Source organism: Pimephales promelas, chromosome 4, assembly GCF_988280905.1.
Source record: "Pimephales promelas chromosome 4, fPimPro1.hap1.1, whole genome shotgun sequence".
Lineage (NCBI taxonomy): Eukaryota > Metazoa > Chordata > Actinopteri > Cypriniformes > Leuciscidae > Pimephales > Pimephales promelas.
Window position 1 is genome coordinate 27,463,181 of NC_142772.1, and position 18,329 is coordinate 27,481,509.

The following is an 18,329-nucleotide window of genomic DNA, read 5'->3' on the forward strand; positions in this document are numbered from 1 at the left end:
CACACTATATTTGATACCAACTGCAACTAAATTGTAAAATTATTTAAATTTTATTAATGTTAAATTCACATATTTATTTAGGATTTTCATAGTTTTAGATTGAAATGTCTGGGTCTGGGACAAGGGCTAAACAAAAATCTATACATAATGCATTTGAAAAGTAGCAAATAAAGGCAAGGCTGATGAAACGTTTTTAAACCTATTTTAATGTGACCTTCATAACCAAAAAATATATAGTATAAATACTATATATATATATATATATATATATATATATATATATATATATAATACAAATTCATCAACCATTCACGTTGGTTTATTATGACAGAATGATATCTTGAGATAATGTAATCATACAATTGGATGAAACTGATTGATATATGAATAATCATAATGTACGCGTGCTTATTGGACATCAGTAGGAACATCTTAAATGACAAGCGCTTAAACCAATGAGAGAAACAAATGTTTATGTTTGTGTTATTTTGATATAGACTATGATATGAGCGTGTAAGCTTTCATACTAATACACGTTAAAATATATCAATACAATTATTTTCTATATGTTAATTTATAGATAAATGTGGACGTCTTTTTTATCTAAACGGCAGTTGTGCGATTTGACAAGCATATTTGTCCCGCCCACGTGAGCCCACGAGCCAATAAGAAGCATAGTATGCTATCAGCGCATGCTAAAGAAAGAAGTAGTCAGGAAGTTCCATAGACAGTAAAAGAAAGGAAGGGAAGTTCATGCAGCGAATGCATCCATCTGGGCTTACGGGACGCTGTCATCTGCAGGTGATCTGCCTTGGCACAATGCTCTCTTTGCACCACTAATGTTCTGGTTTCAATACATGTTGAACTATCTAGTATGTAGCTAAATCCAAGATACAGTCATTATGTAACAAATGCAATGTCAACCTTGTTTATTTTGCTCTGCTTGCGACTTTTCTAATGCACAATCAAGCCTTGCGAATCCTTATGTTTTGAAGAACATTGTAATTGGAAAGTCTTGATGACTGTAGACAGCTAACACAAGACATACGTTTTTAGATACTATATATTATGCATATTGTTCTTGATCTCTTCAATATTAGTATCCCCTTACCAACCTTTACTTATATTTTAAAGTAATTGTGTTCTGGTGCATTCGTTTGGATGAAGAGAGAAGAGAGCCCACCGATTGTATCTTCATGTAGGAGGCGCTGTTGACATAAAGAATACATACTATCGGGGAAAAAGTCGTTCTCCTAGGTAGGTTTGTAATAGAGTATCTGATGCATATATGTACTGTATATTTTCTATAATCAAAGTCATTTTACTGCAGGTATAAGAAACCAGCAGCTGGCATACAAATAATGTAAGTATCATGTTAAAATAATGCCATTCAACATACAAGAATCATACAGTTGTTTGAGGTGATTTAATACTTTTATTCAGCAAGGATACATTAAACGGATCAAAGGTGCCAGTAAAGTCTGTTACATTGTTAAAACGTTTTGAATGCTAAATGCTAAAAGAAAAATCTATTTTAACTTTCTGTTCATCAAAGAATCCTGAAAAAATGTATCACCGTTTCCATGTTAAGCACAAGCAGAACACCTGTTTTGAGCATTGATAAGAAATGTTTCTTGAACAGCAAATGAGCATGTATGATTTCTGACACTAAAGACTGAAATGGACATAACATTACAGGATTAAAATACATTTAAAAATATATTAAAATAGAAAGTTATTCAAAGTTTATAATATTTCACAATATTACCGCTTTTTAAATGCAGCCTTGTTGAGCATAAACAATTATCATGTAAATAATGTCATACAACATAGAAGAGTCATACATAGTTCTGGTGAGTAGTACATACTATTAATGTCCATAATTATACTGAATAATTATACCCTAATGTGAAATAAATGATGTTGTTATTTCTTATTTCAGGATTGTGTTGAAGTGCTATCTCTCTCTTCCATTGGTGGCAGGGGCATTATTAGTGGGTCTTCCTTACAGTATCTCTCTGGTTGCCCAGTGGCTCTATGGCTGGCCCAGTAAACCAGGGTACCAGAAATATTTAGAGGCTGTCAAACCAAGGTGACTCATCATTAACATTTTGATGCTACTAGGCTTTAATTGTAGGCTTTTTTTAATAATGCATATGTTTCTTGCTCTCCCAACAGACGCATATACTGCCTGACAAGAGCCGTGCTTGAAATGCTGAAGTATCTACAGTATGGCAAACTGTATTTTCAGTGGAAACTGTGGTACAGTAATGACAAAAATAACAAGCACTATGTGAAAGTTAGTTCTATTTTTATATATTCCTGTTAATGTGAGGAAAGGGTGTGGTTTAGTTAGCCACAGGGCACACAGTGAGCTACACAGTACAAGTCAAGTCGTATTTATTTATATAGCGCATTTTACAATACAGATTGTTTCAAAGCAGCTTTACAGAGATATATAATGCAAAAATAATGCAACAATATAATGCAAAAAAGAGGCACAGAGAGAGAAAGTTAAAGAAACATAGGACAGTGATAATTCTTTTAGAGTTTTGTGATGCAACATAATATTAACGATCGTAATATTTTAATATATTATCTTATTATTAAAATGTTTTGAAAATGTATTTTGTCATGAACTGTCCATAGACCAAACGCAGTAGTTTCTTAAAGGAGTAGTTCAATTTAAAATGAAAATATTACATTTAACACGCTATAAAGTAAAATTCTAGCTTCTGGCCAAACAGCCAAACGCAGTCTATGTGCATATAAAGTGCAACTTACGCAACTCATGACGTCAGAAGTAGAGTTGTGCGTCATGGTGTGGTGTAAATATCAGCAATATGTCACATTACTCGCATAAGTTTCTCTTTACACTCATATGTTCGTTTTGGGCGGAGTAAGTTATTATTTTACTTTATAAAGGTTTAAATACGAATATTTTTCTTTCATAAACTCAAGAGTCAAAACCACAGGGCAAACAATCCAGATAGCAACAGGGTCCAAGACACAGGTAAACCGGCAGAAGATCGGGACCAAAAAAAAGCTCTCAGATATCCTGTGATGATACAAACAATACTTTGGAATGAGTGATTGAAAACACAGATCTTATGAAAGACAAACACAAACTTGTTAATCACACACAGGTGGAACTGAAGTAATGAGTCCAGGCAATGTTTTATGGGAAGTGTAGTTAATGATGGGAAAGCAAATGAGAAGGGAGGATTGCCCTCTTGTGGAAATTAAGCGCACTCCAGCTGGTGGATGTAACACACATTTTATTTCATTGTTGTTCTTTCCTTTTTTTAGGGCATACCCTTTGGTCGCCGAGGGAATAAGTTAGATTTATATTATTCACCAAGCACGGGTCTTTCTGATGCTGCTCCTGTACCGGTGGTTGTATTTGTGTATGGAGGAGCCTGGGGTTCAGGAGACCGCTCTATTTACTGCCTGTTAGCCTTACAGATGGCAAAAGAGCTTAATGCCTCTGTAATATGTCCTGATTATTCCATATTTCCAAAGGTAAACCACCTAGAAATATTTATTATTTACTTTTTTAGTGTGTTTTTTTTTTATGTGTGCTTTGTTTTTAGGGAAATGTGTTAAGTATGATTCAAGACATTTGTGACAGTTTGCTCTGGGTGAGAGAAAAGGGACATGCGTTCAATCTTGATCAAGTAAGTTTCCTGTTCAATGAAAATGTTAAATCTTGTAAAAACTGTTAAAATTGCATCACATATACCAATTTAACAGTTTGGCATTACTCAATGCACTTTGTAATATTAAGTTTTTCATGTTAGCACTTTATTATTTCAAAATGTGCTTTCATTGTACACTACCATTAAAAAGTTTGAGGTGTGTTTAAAAAAAGAAGAAATCAATACTTTTATTCAACAAAAATGCAATACATAAATAGAAAGTGGCAAATACTTTTACATTGTCACAAACAATTTTATTTCAAAATAAATACTGTTCTTCTGAAATGTCTATTTATCAAGGAATCCTAAAAAAATGCATTATGTTTTACACAAAATGATCAAATTACTTTTCTTGAGCAGCAAATCAGCAAATTAGAATGATTTTTGAGTGATTATCTGAAACTGAAAACTGGAGTAATGGCTGCTGCAAATTCCACTTTGGCATCATAGGAATAAATTGTACTTTAAAATATATGACAATAGAAAACAGTTATCTCAGTAAATTGTTACAATATTTCACAATATTACTGTTTTTACTGTATGTGAGCGTAAGAGATTAAATCTTTGAAATCTTAGCGACCCTAGTGTATATTTCCTATGCTATTTTGTAATAAAACAGTTTCACCTAGGCTAAATTGATGTAGAAATCTCCATCTAATTCTAAACCTACTCTTTTTTTTTTTAATGCAGGACAACATAATATTAATAGGTCATTCAGCAGGAGCTCATCTGTGTTCCATTACCACACTGTTTCTGGTGAACAATGTAGAAGAATTGTTCATTGAGACCAACAAACAGAGAGATCTTGTATCGTCCATTAAAGGAATCATAGGTAAATCAATGCTCCAGATTTATCTTTGTCTTGTGTTATGATTGTTTATTATTTAACATAGCAGTTGCCCTGTTAATTTAGTTTGTTTTTAGGAGAAAAAAAAAACTTGATCAAGAAAAGCAATATTTTTCATTCATGTTGTGTGTTTTGTTTTTGTAATAGGTCTGAGTGGTGTTTACAGTATATTGGATCATTATAAGCATGAGAAAATGCGGGCTGTTGAATATGTGTCAACTATGCACAAAGCTATGGATGGTGTGGAGAACTTTGATTATTATTCACCAACATCATTACTCAAGAAATTGAATAAGGATCAGTTGAAACGGTATGACAGTTATTGCATATCTAACAACTGCTGAAGCAGCAATACATTAAAGGGGTCATGAACTGGTTTTTAAATTTTATTATATTGTTGTCTGAGGTCAACTTATGACGTTTGCTTGGTTTATGTAATTCGAAAACATCAAAATGAATAAGTAATAGGCTATTTTGTACCCAAGTTTTGAGCCTATCTGAAAAACGCGTGGTTTTTATGGGCGTCTCGCACTGAAGACTTGGAAGTAAACGCCCACTGCTGTGAGTGGATAACAGTTTTGCATATTATAATGAGTTTCAACTCACCCGTCGGAGCGCTTGGGGCAAATTGTTTTGAAAACGTGCAATTTTGTAAAATGGCAACCGGAATGATTCGACCCAGAGTCCGTGTGTTGCACAATTCCTGTCAGATCCAATGTAGACACGGCACAGCACCGTTCTTTACTCTTAATCGTCTGCAAATCTAGTCTTGTTTACAAAACAATCGTCAGCGAAATGAAGCGAACAGACGGATGATGTTTTACCATCATCAGCTGGAACATTGTTAAAAATAAAGTTTATCCATGCAGTCTTATTGGAATCCAGAGGAAGCTTATGCAGCCACTGTCTTCTTCCACAACCAGGCACACTGCACAAGATTTTGTATTGCTTGCTTTGTTTATTTTGCTCCGTGTTATGTTTGCTAGTGTGAGGGTCAGAGCAATTCATTACATTATTGTAGATTTAACGTAGACACTTTATTATTTGCTATGATTTTCTTGCAGCGTTCCTCCGGTGGGTTTGCTCCATGGAACCAATGACATCATAGTTCCGGCGGAATCATCAGTGATGTTCTCTGAGCTCCTGACTTCTCTTTCTGTCAGTATGTCTCTTTATCTAATACCTAAAATGAACCACACCGAGATGGTCACTGACCTTATGTCTCCGGACAGGCACTTTTACCATTCTGTTTATGGCTGTATTAAACAGGAGTACAGAAAATTTCAGGGTTAGCTTGATTTAAATTTTTGTATTCTTATTTTTATTACTATTAGTCATAAAATCATAAAATTACTAATATAATTTTCTAATATGCCAAACAGTCATTATCCTTAAGTCATTATATGTTTTTTATAGTTTAATTGTAAGTTTACATTCAAGTTCTGATGATGTTTTCCTCTGAAATGTTTAATTTTCCATCAAAATGTGTTCAATAAGTTGAAAACGTTAGCTATGTGCTTGCTCATTTAAAAAAAAAAAAAATCTGTTTAAAAATCTACCTTTAAAGTGTAATTAAATGCAACGGAAAGAGATTGTTCCAGTTAAAATAGGAATAATTAATGAATAAAGATAAAATTATGTTTCGCATTCAAAAATGCAATGTGCATATTGGAGAAATACTACATTTTTATACATATATTTTAGGTTTACTTGTGTAAATTCTTCTATAATGTTTATTTGAATCATGCATAAATGTTTCTCTTTGTGTTCTATTAGTAATTTGGTAATTGATCTTCTTTTGTTTGTTTGCCATTCACAGTTGATGCCACATGATCTTAGATTAAATAACATATGCTTCAGCTGTGCATGCTGCAGAAATGTTATTGATTTATATTTGCTTTTGTCATGACTGATGAAATGTTGTTGCCAAGGACACAATTATGTTCCTAATCGGGTGTTTAGACCAGCATTGAATATACTTTCAACCTTATTGTGGGAGCATATGATATATTAGGAATGTAAAATGGATGTAACATAACGTTATAGCACAAGTGTAGGATGTATTATTATTGAGAAATGTGTTTGATTAAATATACAAGTGAATATATTTACATATTGATTGCACTGAAACTGTAACATCAGCATCATGTACAATTTACATTCCTTTCTTCTTTTACTGCTGTGGCAGTAAAGGGCATTAAACAAAAACTATAAATTCTGACAGATTGGCCTTCGATTATTACCTGACCAGAGTAAAAAAAACGTTCCTCCAAATAGAGAGCTGCATCGTTCTGGCCAGCAGGAGTCGCCGTTTCCCGTGTAATTAAAGTACTACAGCGAGCACTGGGAGGCAGCGTCTCCCACACCGCTGAGATCTGAAGTAGTGCTGGAGCTGGGACGAGCTCAAGCCTGTGTTGTTTGGGATGTCGAGGATTAAATATGGCCACTAGCTAGCTGATCTAACAGAACCAGTAACCGCTTCAGAAAGCACTGGCATCACCCGTGAAATATGGATGGGAAGAGCGCAAGAGGATTTCTTTAGAGCGCTTCTCACTGACGCTTGAACACATCGCCTGGTCTGGTGAGTTCTCATGGATTTGCGGATACACTGGAGACATGCAAAACACATACACACTGCCCACTGGCGCTAGCTTCCTTCCTCCAAAATACAGCTCCCTTTCTTTGCATCTTTCTTGAAATGTTAATATGTTATTCGTTTTATATAAATGACAGTCAATGCTATCCAGCGGTGTAAAAATGAAGCGCACAACTCGGCGTGTATTGGTTGTTTAGCCGGGGTTGGCTAGCTCTGGCTAGGAGAGGAGGACTCCGCTAGCCTGTTAGCTGCTGACGAATAATCACTCATGTGGAGAAAATTTACAAATACGATCGTTTATTATTGTTTACCTAGAGTTAATCTCATGCGGGATTATTATGACTTATTTTGACGTTATTCAGGGTATGTTTATTGAGATGTTATTGTCGTACTGTCACTAAAGAAATCGCCTCATCCCGACTGTAACGTTACTGAAATTATTTGTGTTTCATGTCTGTTTATAATATAAAAATATATTGTTTTCTAGCCTGGTTCATTTGTTTTTCAACTCGCTATAATGTAATTCCAATTTTACTTTTCCAATACATGGTGGCCTTTATTTCTTTTCTTTCCCCCGTTTAATTCTAATTATAGGGTGTCTATTTTATAAATCGTTAATAACGTAAACAATACCTTTCTGTGTTTTTTTTTTTACGGTGTATGGTGAAGTCTGTGTAGTGTTGTTGACTGTTTGGCTGACAATACGCAGCCCAATTTCCCACACTGTTTCAGTTGTCGGTCCGTTTGTCTCTCTCTATCTATCTAACCTTACACATGGACTTTCATGAAGGCTGAAACTAATCCCAGTACATCATCATTCAAGTTGTGATATGAAGGCCATGGTGAATTATTGGGACACGGTGTAACATTAATGGTGAAGTGGTGGACAGCTGCATCAGGTAGAGGTCATGGATTCATGAACAGCTGTGTGTGGCCTCCAGGCTGCTCATTCCATTTCATTTGTGTTGTGTGTTTTGGTGAGGGTATACAGAACTGTGAATAATATTAGATACTATTATTGTTGTTTTATTATATCAACACACCACCCTTGTTTTGTGCAAGTCATTCAATCTGTGATTTTATCCCAGGGCCATCATAATATTGGCTTGTGGCCAAATTAGTCAAACATGACCTAAATTGCCCCCATTTAAATGCTATACATTTTTCTTTACTTTTACTATTAAACCTTGTTTTACTTTGTCGCTGTTTTAAAACTCACGAATGGAACAATGTAAATGCTTCTTAAATGTCAATACATGATGGCATTACAATAAAGTGCATCTCATTTAAAGATTAGTTCACCCAAAAATAAAAATTCTGTCATTAATTTCTCACCCAATGTCGTTTTAAACCCTTAAGACTTTCGTTCATCTTCGGGACACAAATACAAATATTTTTTTTAATAAACTCTGCCAGTTCTGTCCCTCCATTGAAAAGTTCATAATGAGATCGTAAAACTAGGCCCTACTAATCTATTAACCTATTAATAATTGAGCGGGTTAGTCCAAATTTTCTGAAGAGATTCGATCACTTTATATGATGTAAAGATTAAATTTAGGCTTTTATTCACATAAACATTGATTAGCAAACATAACAGATGCTCAACCCAAACCTGCTTGGTGCGTGAGAGCAAATCTCTTGCAGAAGATCAAGCGTGCGGCAGAACACCAGAATGAACCTCATTGGTTCTCACACGTCAGGTGAACAAGCTTGAGCTTCCGTTTACCACAACTGATGTGCGAGTTGATGAATTTTTATATGTGAATAAAAGCCTATATTCACTCTGTGTCTCTTCAGAAAATTTGGACAATTCATATGGATTATTTTTTCAATCTCTTCATGAATGTTTTGGAGCATCAAAGTGTCAATTGTGTAGCTTTCTATGGATGGACTGGAAGCTTTCATATTTCATCAAAAATATCTTCATTTCTGAAGATGAACTGAATAATAACTGGTTTTGAAATGACATAAGGGTGAGTAATTAATGATGACAGAATTTTCATTTTTGGGTGAACTATCCCTTTAAGATTTAGCCCAAGTCATTAGTAGATCTAATGTAAAAAATGGCTGTGAGATCAGACAGGATGTATAACTAAAGGTATGTTGCTTGATAATGTCACGTGCAGTGGACTTCCAGGGTATTTGACCATCTTAAGTGAGATTCGCAGGGAGCATTAATGTTCAGTCTAGCATAAGAAGCCAGTGTACATCAATATCTCTGTCTTGACAGGAAATGGAGATGGGAAATGTACCCAACACACACACAATACTACAAGTTTGGCTAAAATTGAATTCATGCTGTTTTTTTTTTATCATCCAATTTCTGTGTAGTTGTTTTCAAGTAAAAAAAACACATTTTAAACAATGTTTAAATGCAGTTATTATTATCATGGCTCACATAATAAAAAGAGCCCGTTATTTTCATATTAAAATATGTATTACTAAATGTAGGGACTTTCTAGCCTGGCTAACGTCAGACCCAAGTCTCAGTGAGACTCACTGACGATGTAGTTACGCTGACGCGCTGCTCAAGTGCCACCAATGCTTGCGGTGTGAAACGGCCGTAAAGCTGAATCGAAAGGTAACTTCGCGTCTGCTGCCATGTTGGATCCATAGGTATAAACAAACTGCTTCAGTGTGATGCATAGACGTCATCGTCGTCTTGCTGCTTTCTCCCCGTTCTGTGATTGGTTTCCTAGATGAGGAAAATAATATAGTGAATAATATCGTGCTACGGCAAAGCAGTATGGGGAAACCCAGGCTAGGGTTTTTCAGTATTACTAAACATATCAATTAGAATATTTCTATAGTAACACACACATGTGTGTATGTGAAACTATGATCACTTACTTTTAAAGGGGGGGTTGACTGCTTTTTTTTCTTTGCATGATTGTATTTATAGGGTGCAATATAACATGTATTCGTGGTTTTTCTTTTTTTAATAGTTTTATTTTTCATAAACTTCACGTTTATTGTCAGCCGCGCTCTCCTCTGTCCTCGATCGAGCAGTCGACTTCCTGAGTTTATGAAACCACTCCCTCAGAAACAGGCAGTGGGCTCAGATTGGTTAGTTTGGGCCGTTGTGTTGTGATTGGCTAAACTCTCTCACGTTGTCCGGAAGGTTAACGCCCATTACCTTTACGGGCGATACGTGCCTGCGCTCTGGATCATTCATGTCGAAACAGTATCAGTTTAAAGCAGAATCAGCTTGAGAAAGCAGCGATGAAAGAGTCAAACAGAACCTCACCACACACGGCTCTTACTAAACGTTTCTGAATGATAATTTGCTACGTTTTTTAACTTTATACACGTTTCTTTTACACAATAGCATCTGACTGGCAACAATAGCAACTGACTGGCTACTAATGTTAAACACAAACAGCGTTGACATTAGTTTACGGTCTTGATTAAATTGAAAATAACGTCATAAAACATATATACATGAAAAATACATTTACAACATAGTACTTATACAAAATTCAGGTCCATCATGTTTGTACGCGTTTGTCGTAGACACAAAATAGCATAACTAGTAGCCGAGTGGCTATAAAGCCAGTGCTGGCATTTGAAAAAAAAATAAAACACAAGGCTACGTCTGAAATTATACATGCAAATACATTTAAAATGATGAAGTCTTAGCCTACTTACAGGTTGTGGCCCAACAACTGCTGCCTCGGGTTTTAAAGTTGGAACTGCTTCATGTTTTAGTAACAGTTTCTTGTTGAATCCGGTGTTGAATTCGTGGAGATTCTGGAAGCTGTCTTCCGTAAAATGCGCAGCACAGAGAGCTAGATTACGATCGTCATTTTCAGGAACATAATCAAACATAAATTGTATCCATTGTGGACGAAGTACAGCGTCCGTGGGAAGCTCGAACACAGAAGACCTGACAGCTGGGTGAACATAACACACTCGACGAGCCGCAGAAATATGATCATGCCCTTTTTTGCATATTCCGGAGGGAGGGGTTGATGCAAATGTGTGGGTTAGTGACGTCTAAAACCCAGCTGTAGTCCCAATCGAGTCGTTTTTCTAGGCAATATACTTCCTGATTTTTAAAAGACGATATCTCTGCTTACACTGAACTTTCAGCGCTGCAACTTTGCAGATACTGTTCATGCACCAACAACAACATTACACACTATTTAAAATGAAAAAAAGTGAAATCGCAATCAACCCCCCCCCCCCTTTTAAATTTATTTCCAAATGTATGTTATGAGACCTAAAACTGTAGGCTAGCCTACTAACTAGGTGTTATACTAAATGAATATGTCAAGTGAAGTGAGTCCTGTGTTCGCTGCTCGGTGTGTATTATTGAGCAGTGAGCAGTGTCGCACATTACACATGTAATATTTTACACAATTCAGACTTCAAGCTGTTACTGTTGACCAAATGACATTTGTTGGAAACTTGACTCGCATATATACAAAGAGCTTTAGCCGAAGCGTTTTGTGTCATGAATCAGTGCCAGTTAAAACCCTTCTACAGATTACGCGTCAGCTCTGTGCTTGGACAAAGCTTCTCTTCATTAATGTCGCTGTGAGCTGCTTTTGGTCTTTATGTCCTCAGACTGTACTTCAGTGCTTTGCTGCAATCAGATTGTCTTTGTTCCGTTATTGTTTTCATATCTGCTTGAAAAAAAGGCCCTTTATGTAATATTTGAATCTTCAGTGATATCTCATGTTTGCACTGGATTGTAGATGTTGGATATTTTCGAGTGGTTCAGGTTATTTAGTAGGTGCTGTTCCAGACAGTGTTCAATTCCTCAAAATCAGATGACTGACTTCCCCTTTTTAAAATATCCAGAGCTAGACTGGAGTCATTACCCTGATCTGTTGATCGATTTTAGTTTTTATTTTACAACGTGATCATTTCATAACCGCCATCTGCTCTTGAAATGTTATCGATGAATCCCCCTTTACTGCCTATTTGGTATCTCCTGGTATGACACTGGTCTCTGTAGCCACGTGGTAGAGCTGGTGACAGGGAGGATCAGCTGTGCCAGTCCCTGCAGGCTTGTCTCTCTAGTACACACACACACACACACACACACACACACAGGTCTCCTGGCAGTGCCAGCAAAGAGCGTGAATCGTCACTCGCTCCCACAGCGTCCTCTGCCTCCTCTCTTTTTCCTAGTCGACACGACACAAATTACAAACGGTTGTTTTCTCAGCAATCTCTGGATCGAAATTACGTCTGTAACAACGAGGGATGCTTGCAGAGCACCGGGAGAACAGTAGGTATGGGGAAAAAACATGTTTAATCAGTGTCTCCATGGTGACAAGGCGTTTGTTTACAGTTTGGAGCCGTGTGTCATGGGTTTTATTTGCTGCGATGGTGGTCCTGAAATGGCTTCTTACTTTCTTCTGAGGCTTCTGGCAGCGCTTCGGTTAGAGAATCACTTATTTTTGAATGCCACGTGAGATTCTTGTATAATCAAAGGCATTTGAAGGTATAACAAATGACAGATGGCACTGGCACAGCTAGTGAAGCGATTGTGGCGTTTCTCCCGAAGGAATGGTGGTGTGGAGCAACAAGAGGTTGCTCAGACTTTCAGATGTAAGAAGGGGTTAGATTTAATTTTTTCTGAAGTAATAAGCTGCTTACACTGTGCACTGTGGGCGTAAATGTTTTCATCACTGCTTCATCCTGGCAGTCATTCTTTTCGGAGAATTGTGACTGATTTTTGAAGACTCCAAACACCTGGTTTCCGGCTGCTCATTGCGAATCAGGTCAAGACACGTTTGAAACCAAGGGCTTCATTAGACTCTGACTCATTTAACGCTGTTTACACTGGAAGGGCGCTTGACTTTAAGAGATAGATGATGATTTGGTGTGAGGTAACCAGTGATGGTGGTAAATATTAAGATCATTATTTTGGACCATGTCACTTCAGCTTGTTACTGTTCACAGTTATTATGTCACCTGTTTATGTCATCCTTCCCAGATTTAAACAGTCATTAACTGACTTTTAAGAAGATTTCACCTAAATGGGGACTACTTTGCAGGACAAAAAGTTGTATTATCTTTGTTCATGTTTAAAGATGACCTAAAGGTTTCAGTTTAGATAAGTAGTAGGTCGTCAATCATCAGGTTGGCGTTGGAATGCTCAATTACTGCTGTCTAGCCTGCATGATGTCACCTGTGGTGAGATGAATTTCACTGGAGATTCTTACTAGACTATTTAGAAACAATAGCAACATTATTTTCAGTATTTTTTTTTTGCCTTTGTACTGGTTTTGTTGAGTGTTGCATCTCTTATTGCATTGATATTCTTCTTGTATTGAGCACTGCATGCATTTCTTGTTGACTCTTGACTGAGGTTTAGAAGTGCTCGGCATGTATTGCGCAAGTATAATTAAACTAAATATTGGAGGTTGCTTAGATTCAAAAGTTATGTTCTTGGCGACTTGCAAGAACTTAAAAATGACAAATGTGGTAATTCGTTGCTATTGGTAAATCTGTTATGAAATGGCAATCCCAACAACCTTGAAATATTACTCTAATGTTTAAAGGTTTGGTTAGTTAGATTTCTTTAATTGTTTTTGTTTTTTGTTTTTTGTGAAATAAATAAATTCATTCAGAAAGTGTGCATGAATGTATTAAGCTGATTTATAATGTTACAATATTTATTCTGCTGAACTTTCTATTCATCAAAGAATTCTGAAAAAATGCTCCGTTTCCACAAAAATATTAAGTTATATTAAAATATGAGCTATCAGTAAAATAGTTGATAAAAAATAATAAGAAGAAATGTTACTTGAGCACCAATCATCAGATTTCTGAAGGATCATGTGACACTGAAGATTAATGTCTGCTAAAAAGTTAGCTTTGTATTAGTTAGCTTTAAGTACTGCACTCTCAGTCAGGTCATTTTTCCTTGTGTGTCTGCTGCACGAGTTTTGCACATGAGCCGCACGTGCCTCAAAACTACGCACTTAATGATAACCTTGCTTAATCGACCACCGACAAATTTATTGACGATTAATCATTATTGACAAAACAATTAATCAATCATCAATTAATCATAGACATCCATAGTAGGAACTCGGAGGTTAAATGTGTTCAGGATTCCAGTGGGCTGTTTCTTATCGAGATGGCTGACGCTGTCCCCTGTTGTTGACTTGTTGCCTCTAGTCAGTGGGAAATGTTCCCCTCACTTCTGCATTTCCATCACCCATAACAATAGCAGAAATGTGGGGTTTGTGTTTACATCACTCAATATTCCCAAGAGTCTTTGAAAGGCTTTGAGAAGGCTGAAGCGATGCCTTTTTTTCCCTCTTCGAACAGTCCTTTGGAGCTTACTTTGTTTTCACAGACAGTCATTGGTGCTGGCAGCACTCTAAGAAATGCCATGAAAGACTTAAAGCGTAAAAGGCTTAGCCACATTTTACTGAAGATTTCATGTCCCAGCAACCTTACTCCCAACCGATTTACATCAAATCTGCCTCTGTGTGTCCCAAGGCAGGATTATTCATTGAGGAAGGTCACATACTGTAGACTAAGGTGAATTAAAACATTTTTTTTTTTTCATTTTTGAAACACCTGTTAACAATTATAATTCATGTTACACTTTTTACTGCATCCACTAAAACGTGTTTTATGTTCAAACACAAAAACACCGTCTACAATTGTAGTGGCGGACAGTTTATTTCATGATAAATAAAATGAAAGACATGTCAATAAAATGAAGGGCAAAATGAATTTGGCAGGCAGCGCAGTGTTCGCTTCCCTTAAATGGTGTCTTTCGAACGCTGATCCTACCAATTATTCTCTATGGATCTGAAACATGGACCCTGCTCAAGATGGATTTGACCAAACTTGAAGTTTTCCAAATGCGATGCCTACACCAGATCCTGGGAATTTCAATTTGTGACTGTTTTCGATGATTGGGTTGCAAAACCACTGTTGACTGTTGGCCACATGAGAGAAATGCTGAGCATTTTTTTTGTTTTACACAGGGCACAAGGCTTTTTTAAATTACATTTATCTCACCTAAATGTAAGCTCAAGCAAATGTAGGCTATTTGGGTTTTACCATGGGGTAATTTTGTTTGTCACATGAAATGTATGCATGAGACCACAAGGAAACTTGATTTCAACCTTTTATTGAATTTACAAAAAAAAAAAACCAAGAACAAACAAACAAGTTACAAGCTGAAGTACGAATTAATAAAATACAAATGATAAGAGTTTTTTTTCTACAAATGCTTTATAGTTTTTCAGGTTGGTCTAACAGTATTTAGGCACAGGAGCACTATAGAAATTGAATATATTGAATGTTTTATTATATAAATTGAATACAGATGAATTCTTCTCCCTATCTTTTGTTCTTTTATTAACATTAATGACAGACAGCTGCAGGTTTATTACATTGCTTTTACTTTAAGCACTAGTGCAGGGATTCAATGTACTGATACACATGTGTTTTCTTTCTACTATTTACATTCACTTAAGACATCACCCACTAGGGATTGGAATTGATAAGAATTTAACGATTCCGATTCCATTATCAGTATTTCTTATCGATCCGATTCCTTATCAATTCTCTTATAGATTCTCATTTAGTAAGGGAATAAGGACAAATTTGTTTGTTTGTATTAACTCGCTTTAATATCTGATCAGAAGACACAGCACAGAGTAAACACAAATTATGTGCTGCAACCATCATTCATAACAATTATCAATCAATCAATTTTATTTATATAGCGCTTTACAACAACCAGAGATGATCAAAGCACTGGGCGGGGGAAAAAAAGTACAGGACAGAAAAAAAATACAAACAATACAATACAAAAAATAAAATTAGCTACAATAATCTTACGTAGTCCTCTTCGTCTTCTCCATCCTCTTCTTCTGCCTGCCCCTGTCTCTCTCTTGGCTCTGACAGCTTGAGAAGTTTTTTACGTTTCAAGAAATGCAAAGCAAAAAGAAAAGGTCTCACAACAGATATATGCTAAAGGCATTGTCAAATTCAAATACCTTCTCAACTGCCTTTGTGTTTGCTGCCACTGCTGATGCCCTGACCCTCTCCCAGATTTCATCATCCCTGTTCATTTAAATCTGGGATCTTTCACAGTGGCTTCCTCCAGGAATGCCTGGATATCATCATCCTTAAGTTTAAAATGGAGGACAACCAACACAAATTTAGAAGAAAATGTGAATGACAATAAATAACCATTAGTGTTTTTGATTAATTGTCTTATAGAAAGTCATCATTACATGTCAGTGACTCTACCTGATAACATTCGGAAAGATCATTCCAGATGTTCTCCTTGATGCTCATGATGAATGCAGAGTCTGTCTGAAGGATGGACAATATCTGGCCACAGCCCACAGGTTGGACTTTTTTTCGCTGGAGACAGCAAGTGTGGCACAAACTCCTCTGGCACAAGGTCCTCATTGCCCATTCTGGACAGTCTGCAACATAAACAAAACAAAAAATGCCTAATGCCTTAGTCAACCAAATTTGATATAAGTCATTTTCAAACATTATTTACTTTTCCTTATCCATGGGCTTTCTAAGCTGTTGGTCTATATAGCTGCTGCTTGAATAGCAGGAAACTGTTCACAAAATCTCTCCATAATCAAATACAGAGAGTTCCATCTCGTCCTCACATCTAAAAGGAGCATGTGCTGGGGCAGCTCTGCACACAGATTATGAGATTACATTAAACAATGTAATATTACATTACTTTATCATTTTTAATTGATCCTAATCTCTGTTCACTTATGTTACACTATAAAAACACTTTTTTAGTGAACTTTACTTAATGTCTTAACTTAACTGTAAAAAAACTAGTAATGTGTACTATTCACACAATAGGCTTTGTTTACTCAGAAACCCAAGTCAAGATTAATTGATGTTTAATTGAGTGTGTTTATTTGAGATGGGAAAAATCTTAATGGAGTTTTCACTCATTTCCTCCTTCTGCAGTTATTTTTCTGTTTGCATTCACTCATTTCCCAAAGTCATCTTGAATGTTGAATTTGTCAATACACCAAAAAAAATTGAGAGAACATCACATAAGGTGATTTCATAAATTGATGTTGATTTTCCTTAAAATGTTTTAGTCACCACCATTATGATGATTAGTGTTCCCTTTGGTTGGGCACTTGACTCTTCATTTATACTATTTATAAAATCTCTTCCCATTGATTTATATATATATATAATGAGGCTCGCTTGTACAGATGATGAGGTGCTGTGAAGCCTTGTGCGCATTTTGAAAGTGAAAGAAAAGATGCAGTAGCGTTCAATCACTCTCGCTGTTTGTGAAATTATGTCTCTCAGAAAGTTTTAAAATTACTGATTTGATAATCTGTGTGGATTAATTTGTTCATTAAACCAGCTAATTGAATAAATGTTTGTGGGAATTTCCTGCCTTAAAAGCGTGAAACCTGCAGTGATGTATAAACTGATGCACAATACCCACAATCCTGAGCCATGTGTGGCATTTTAACAACTTTAATTGCTCAAGTTTGGTCTGCTTAGATGAATGGACAGTCTTGGATTATTATTAAAGGGTTGACGTTCCAAGCCCGTAAGACCTCCGTTCATCTTTCGGAACACAGTTCAAGATATTTTAGATTTAGTCCGAGACCTTTCTGTGCCTCCATTGAAAATGTATGTACGCTATACTGTCCTTGTCCAGAAAGGAAATAAAGACATCATCAAAGTAGTCCAGGTGACATCAGTGGGTTAGTTAGAATTTTTGAAGCATTGAAAATACATTTTGGTCCAAAAATAACAAAAACTATAATTTTATTCAGCATTGGGCGGCCGGCAGTGGTTCATGTAGATTATCTACAAACTGAAAGTTTGATGGTTCAATCCCCGGTTCCACCCGGCCAAATGTCGAGGTGTCCATGAGCAAGACACCTAACCCTAGCTTTGGTGGCCATTGGGTCTGTGAAAGTGCTATATAAATGCAGTCCATTTACCATTTACCATTTTATTCTCTTCCGGTTCTGCTGTAAATCTGCGTTCACGAGACCGCAGTGACTCTGCTGACATGTATCTGGCACGTCCAAGCTTTGTTTACAGTCTGAGGGAGACGGTCAGTAGCGTCTTACGTTAGCGTCTCAATGCTGAATAAAGTTGTAATTTTTGTTATTTTTGGACCAAAAAGTATTTTCAGTGCTTTAAAAAATTCTAACTGACCCACTGATGGTCACATGGACTA

At 36.3% G+C, this 18,329-nt stretch overlaps 2 protein-coding genes across 11 annotated transcripts in view; both read left to right on the plus strand.

The window, feature by feature from the left end:
- Positions 1 to 690: 690 nt before the first annotated feature.
- Positions 691 to 6,766, plus strand: LOC120461654 (uncharacterized). Of its 5 annotated transcripts, none has more exons than XM_039649866.2 (10): positions 691 to 801; positions 1,135 to 1,257; positions 1,331 to 1,363; positions 1,943 to 2,092; positions 2,179 to 2,299; positions 3,310 to 3,522; positions 3,594 to 3,677; positions 4,389 to 4,530; positions 4,693 to 4,855; positions 5,610 to 6,766. In XM_039649866.2, coding segments are annotated over exons 3-10 (1,104 nt in total). In that variant the 5' UTR covers positions 691 to 801; positions 1,135 to 1,257; positions 1,331 to 1,361; the 3' UTR covers positions 5,839 to 6,766. The 5 variants fall into 5 exon arrangements, with proteins under 5 accessions (XP_039505800.2, XP_088986332.1, XP_088986333.1 ...); XM_089130206.1 differs by having other exon boundaries at positions 1,984 to 2,092; XM_089130207.1 differs by lacking the exon at positions 1,331 to 1,363.
- A 138-nt stretch (positions 6,767 to 6,904) lies between these two features.
- The window catches only part of wdfy3 (WD repeat and FYVE domain containing 3), a 73,295-nt gene continuing 61,870 nt past the window's right edge, over positions 6,905 to 18,329 (plus strand). For 4 of the 6 annotated variants that reach the window (XM_089130200.1, XM_089130201.1, XM_089130202.1 and 1 more), the window contains exon 1: positions 12,242 to 12,384. In XM_089130200.1, the coding sequence (XP_088986326.1) occupies positions 12,356 to 12,384 (29 nt within the window). In that variant the 5' untranslated portion in view covers positions 12,242 to 12,355. Of the gene's footprint in view, positions 7,127 to 12,241; positions 12,385 to 18,329 lie in introns of those variants that run through there. The other 2 variants (XM_089130203.1, XM_089130204.1) reach the window with 2 other exon arrangements.

Coding starts and splice junctions, on each gene's coding strand:
- LOC120461654 (XM_039649866.2), top strand. Junction 3,523..3,593: donor ATTATTCCATATTTCCAAAG/GTAAACCACCTA, acceptor CTTTGTTTTTAG/GGAAATGTGTTAAGTATGAT. Junction 4,856..5,609: donor AATAAGGATCAGTTGAAACG/GTATGACAGTTA, acceptor ATTTTCTTGCAG/CGTTCCTCCGGTGGGTTTGC.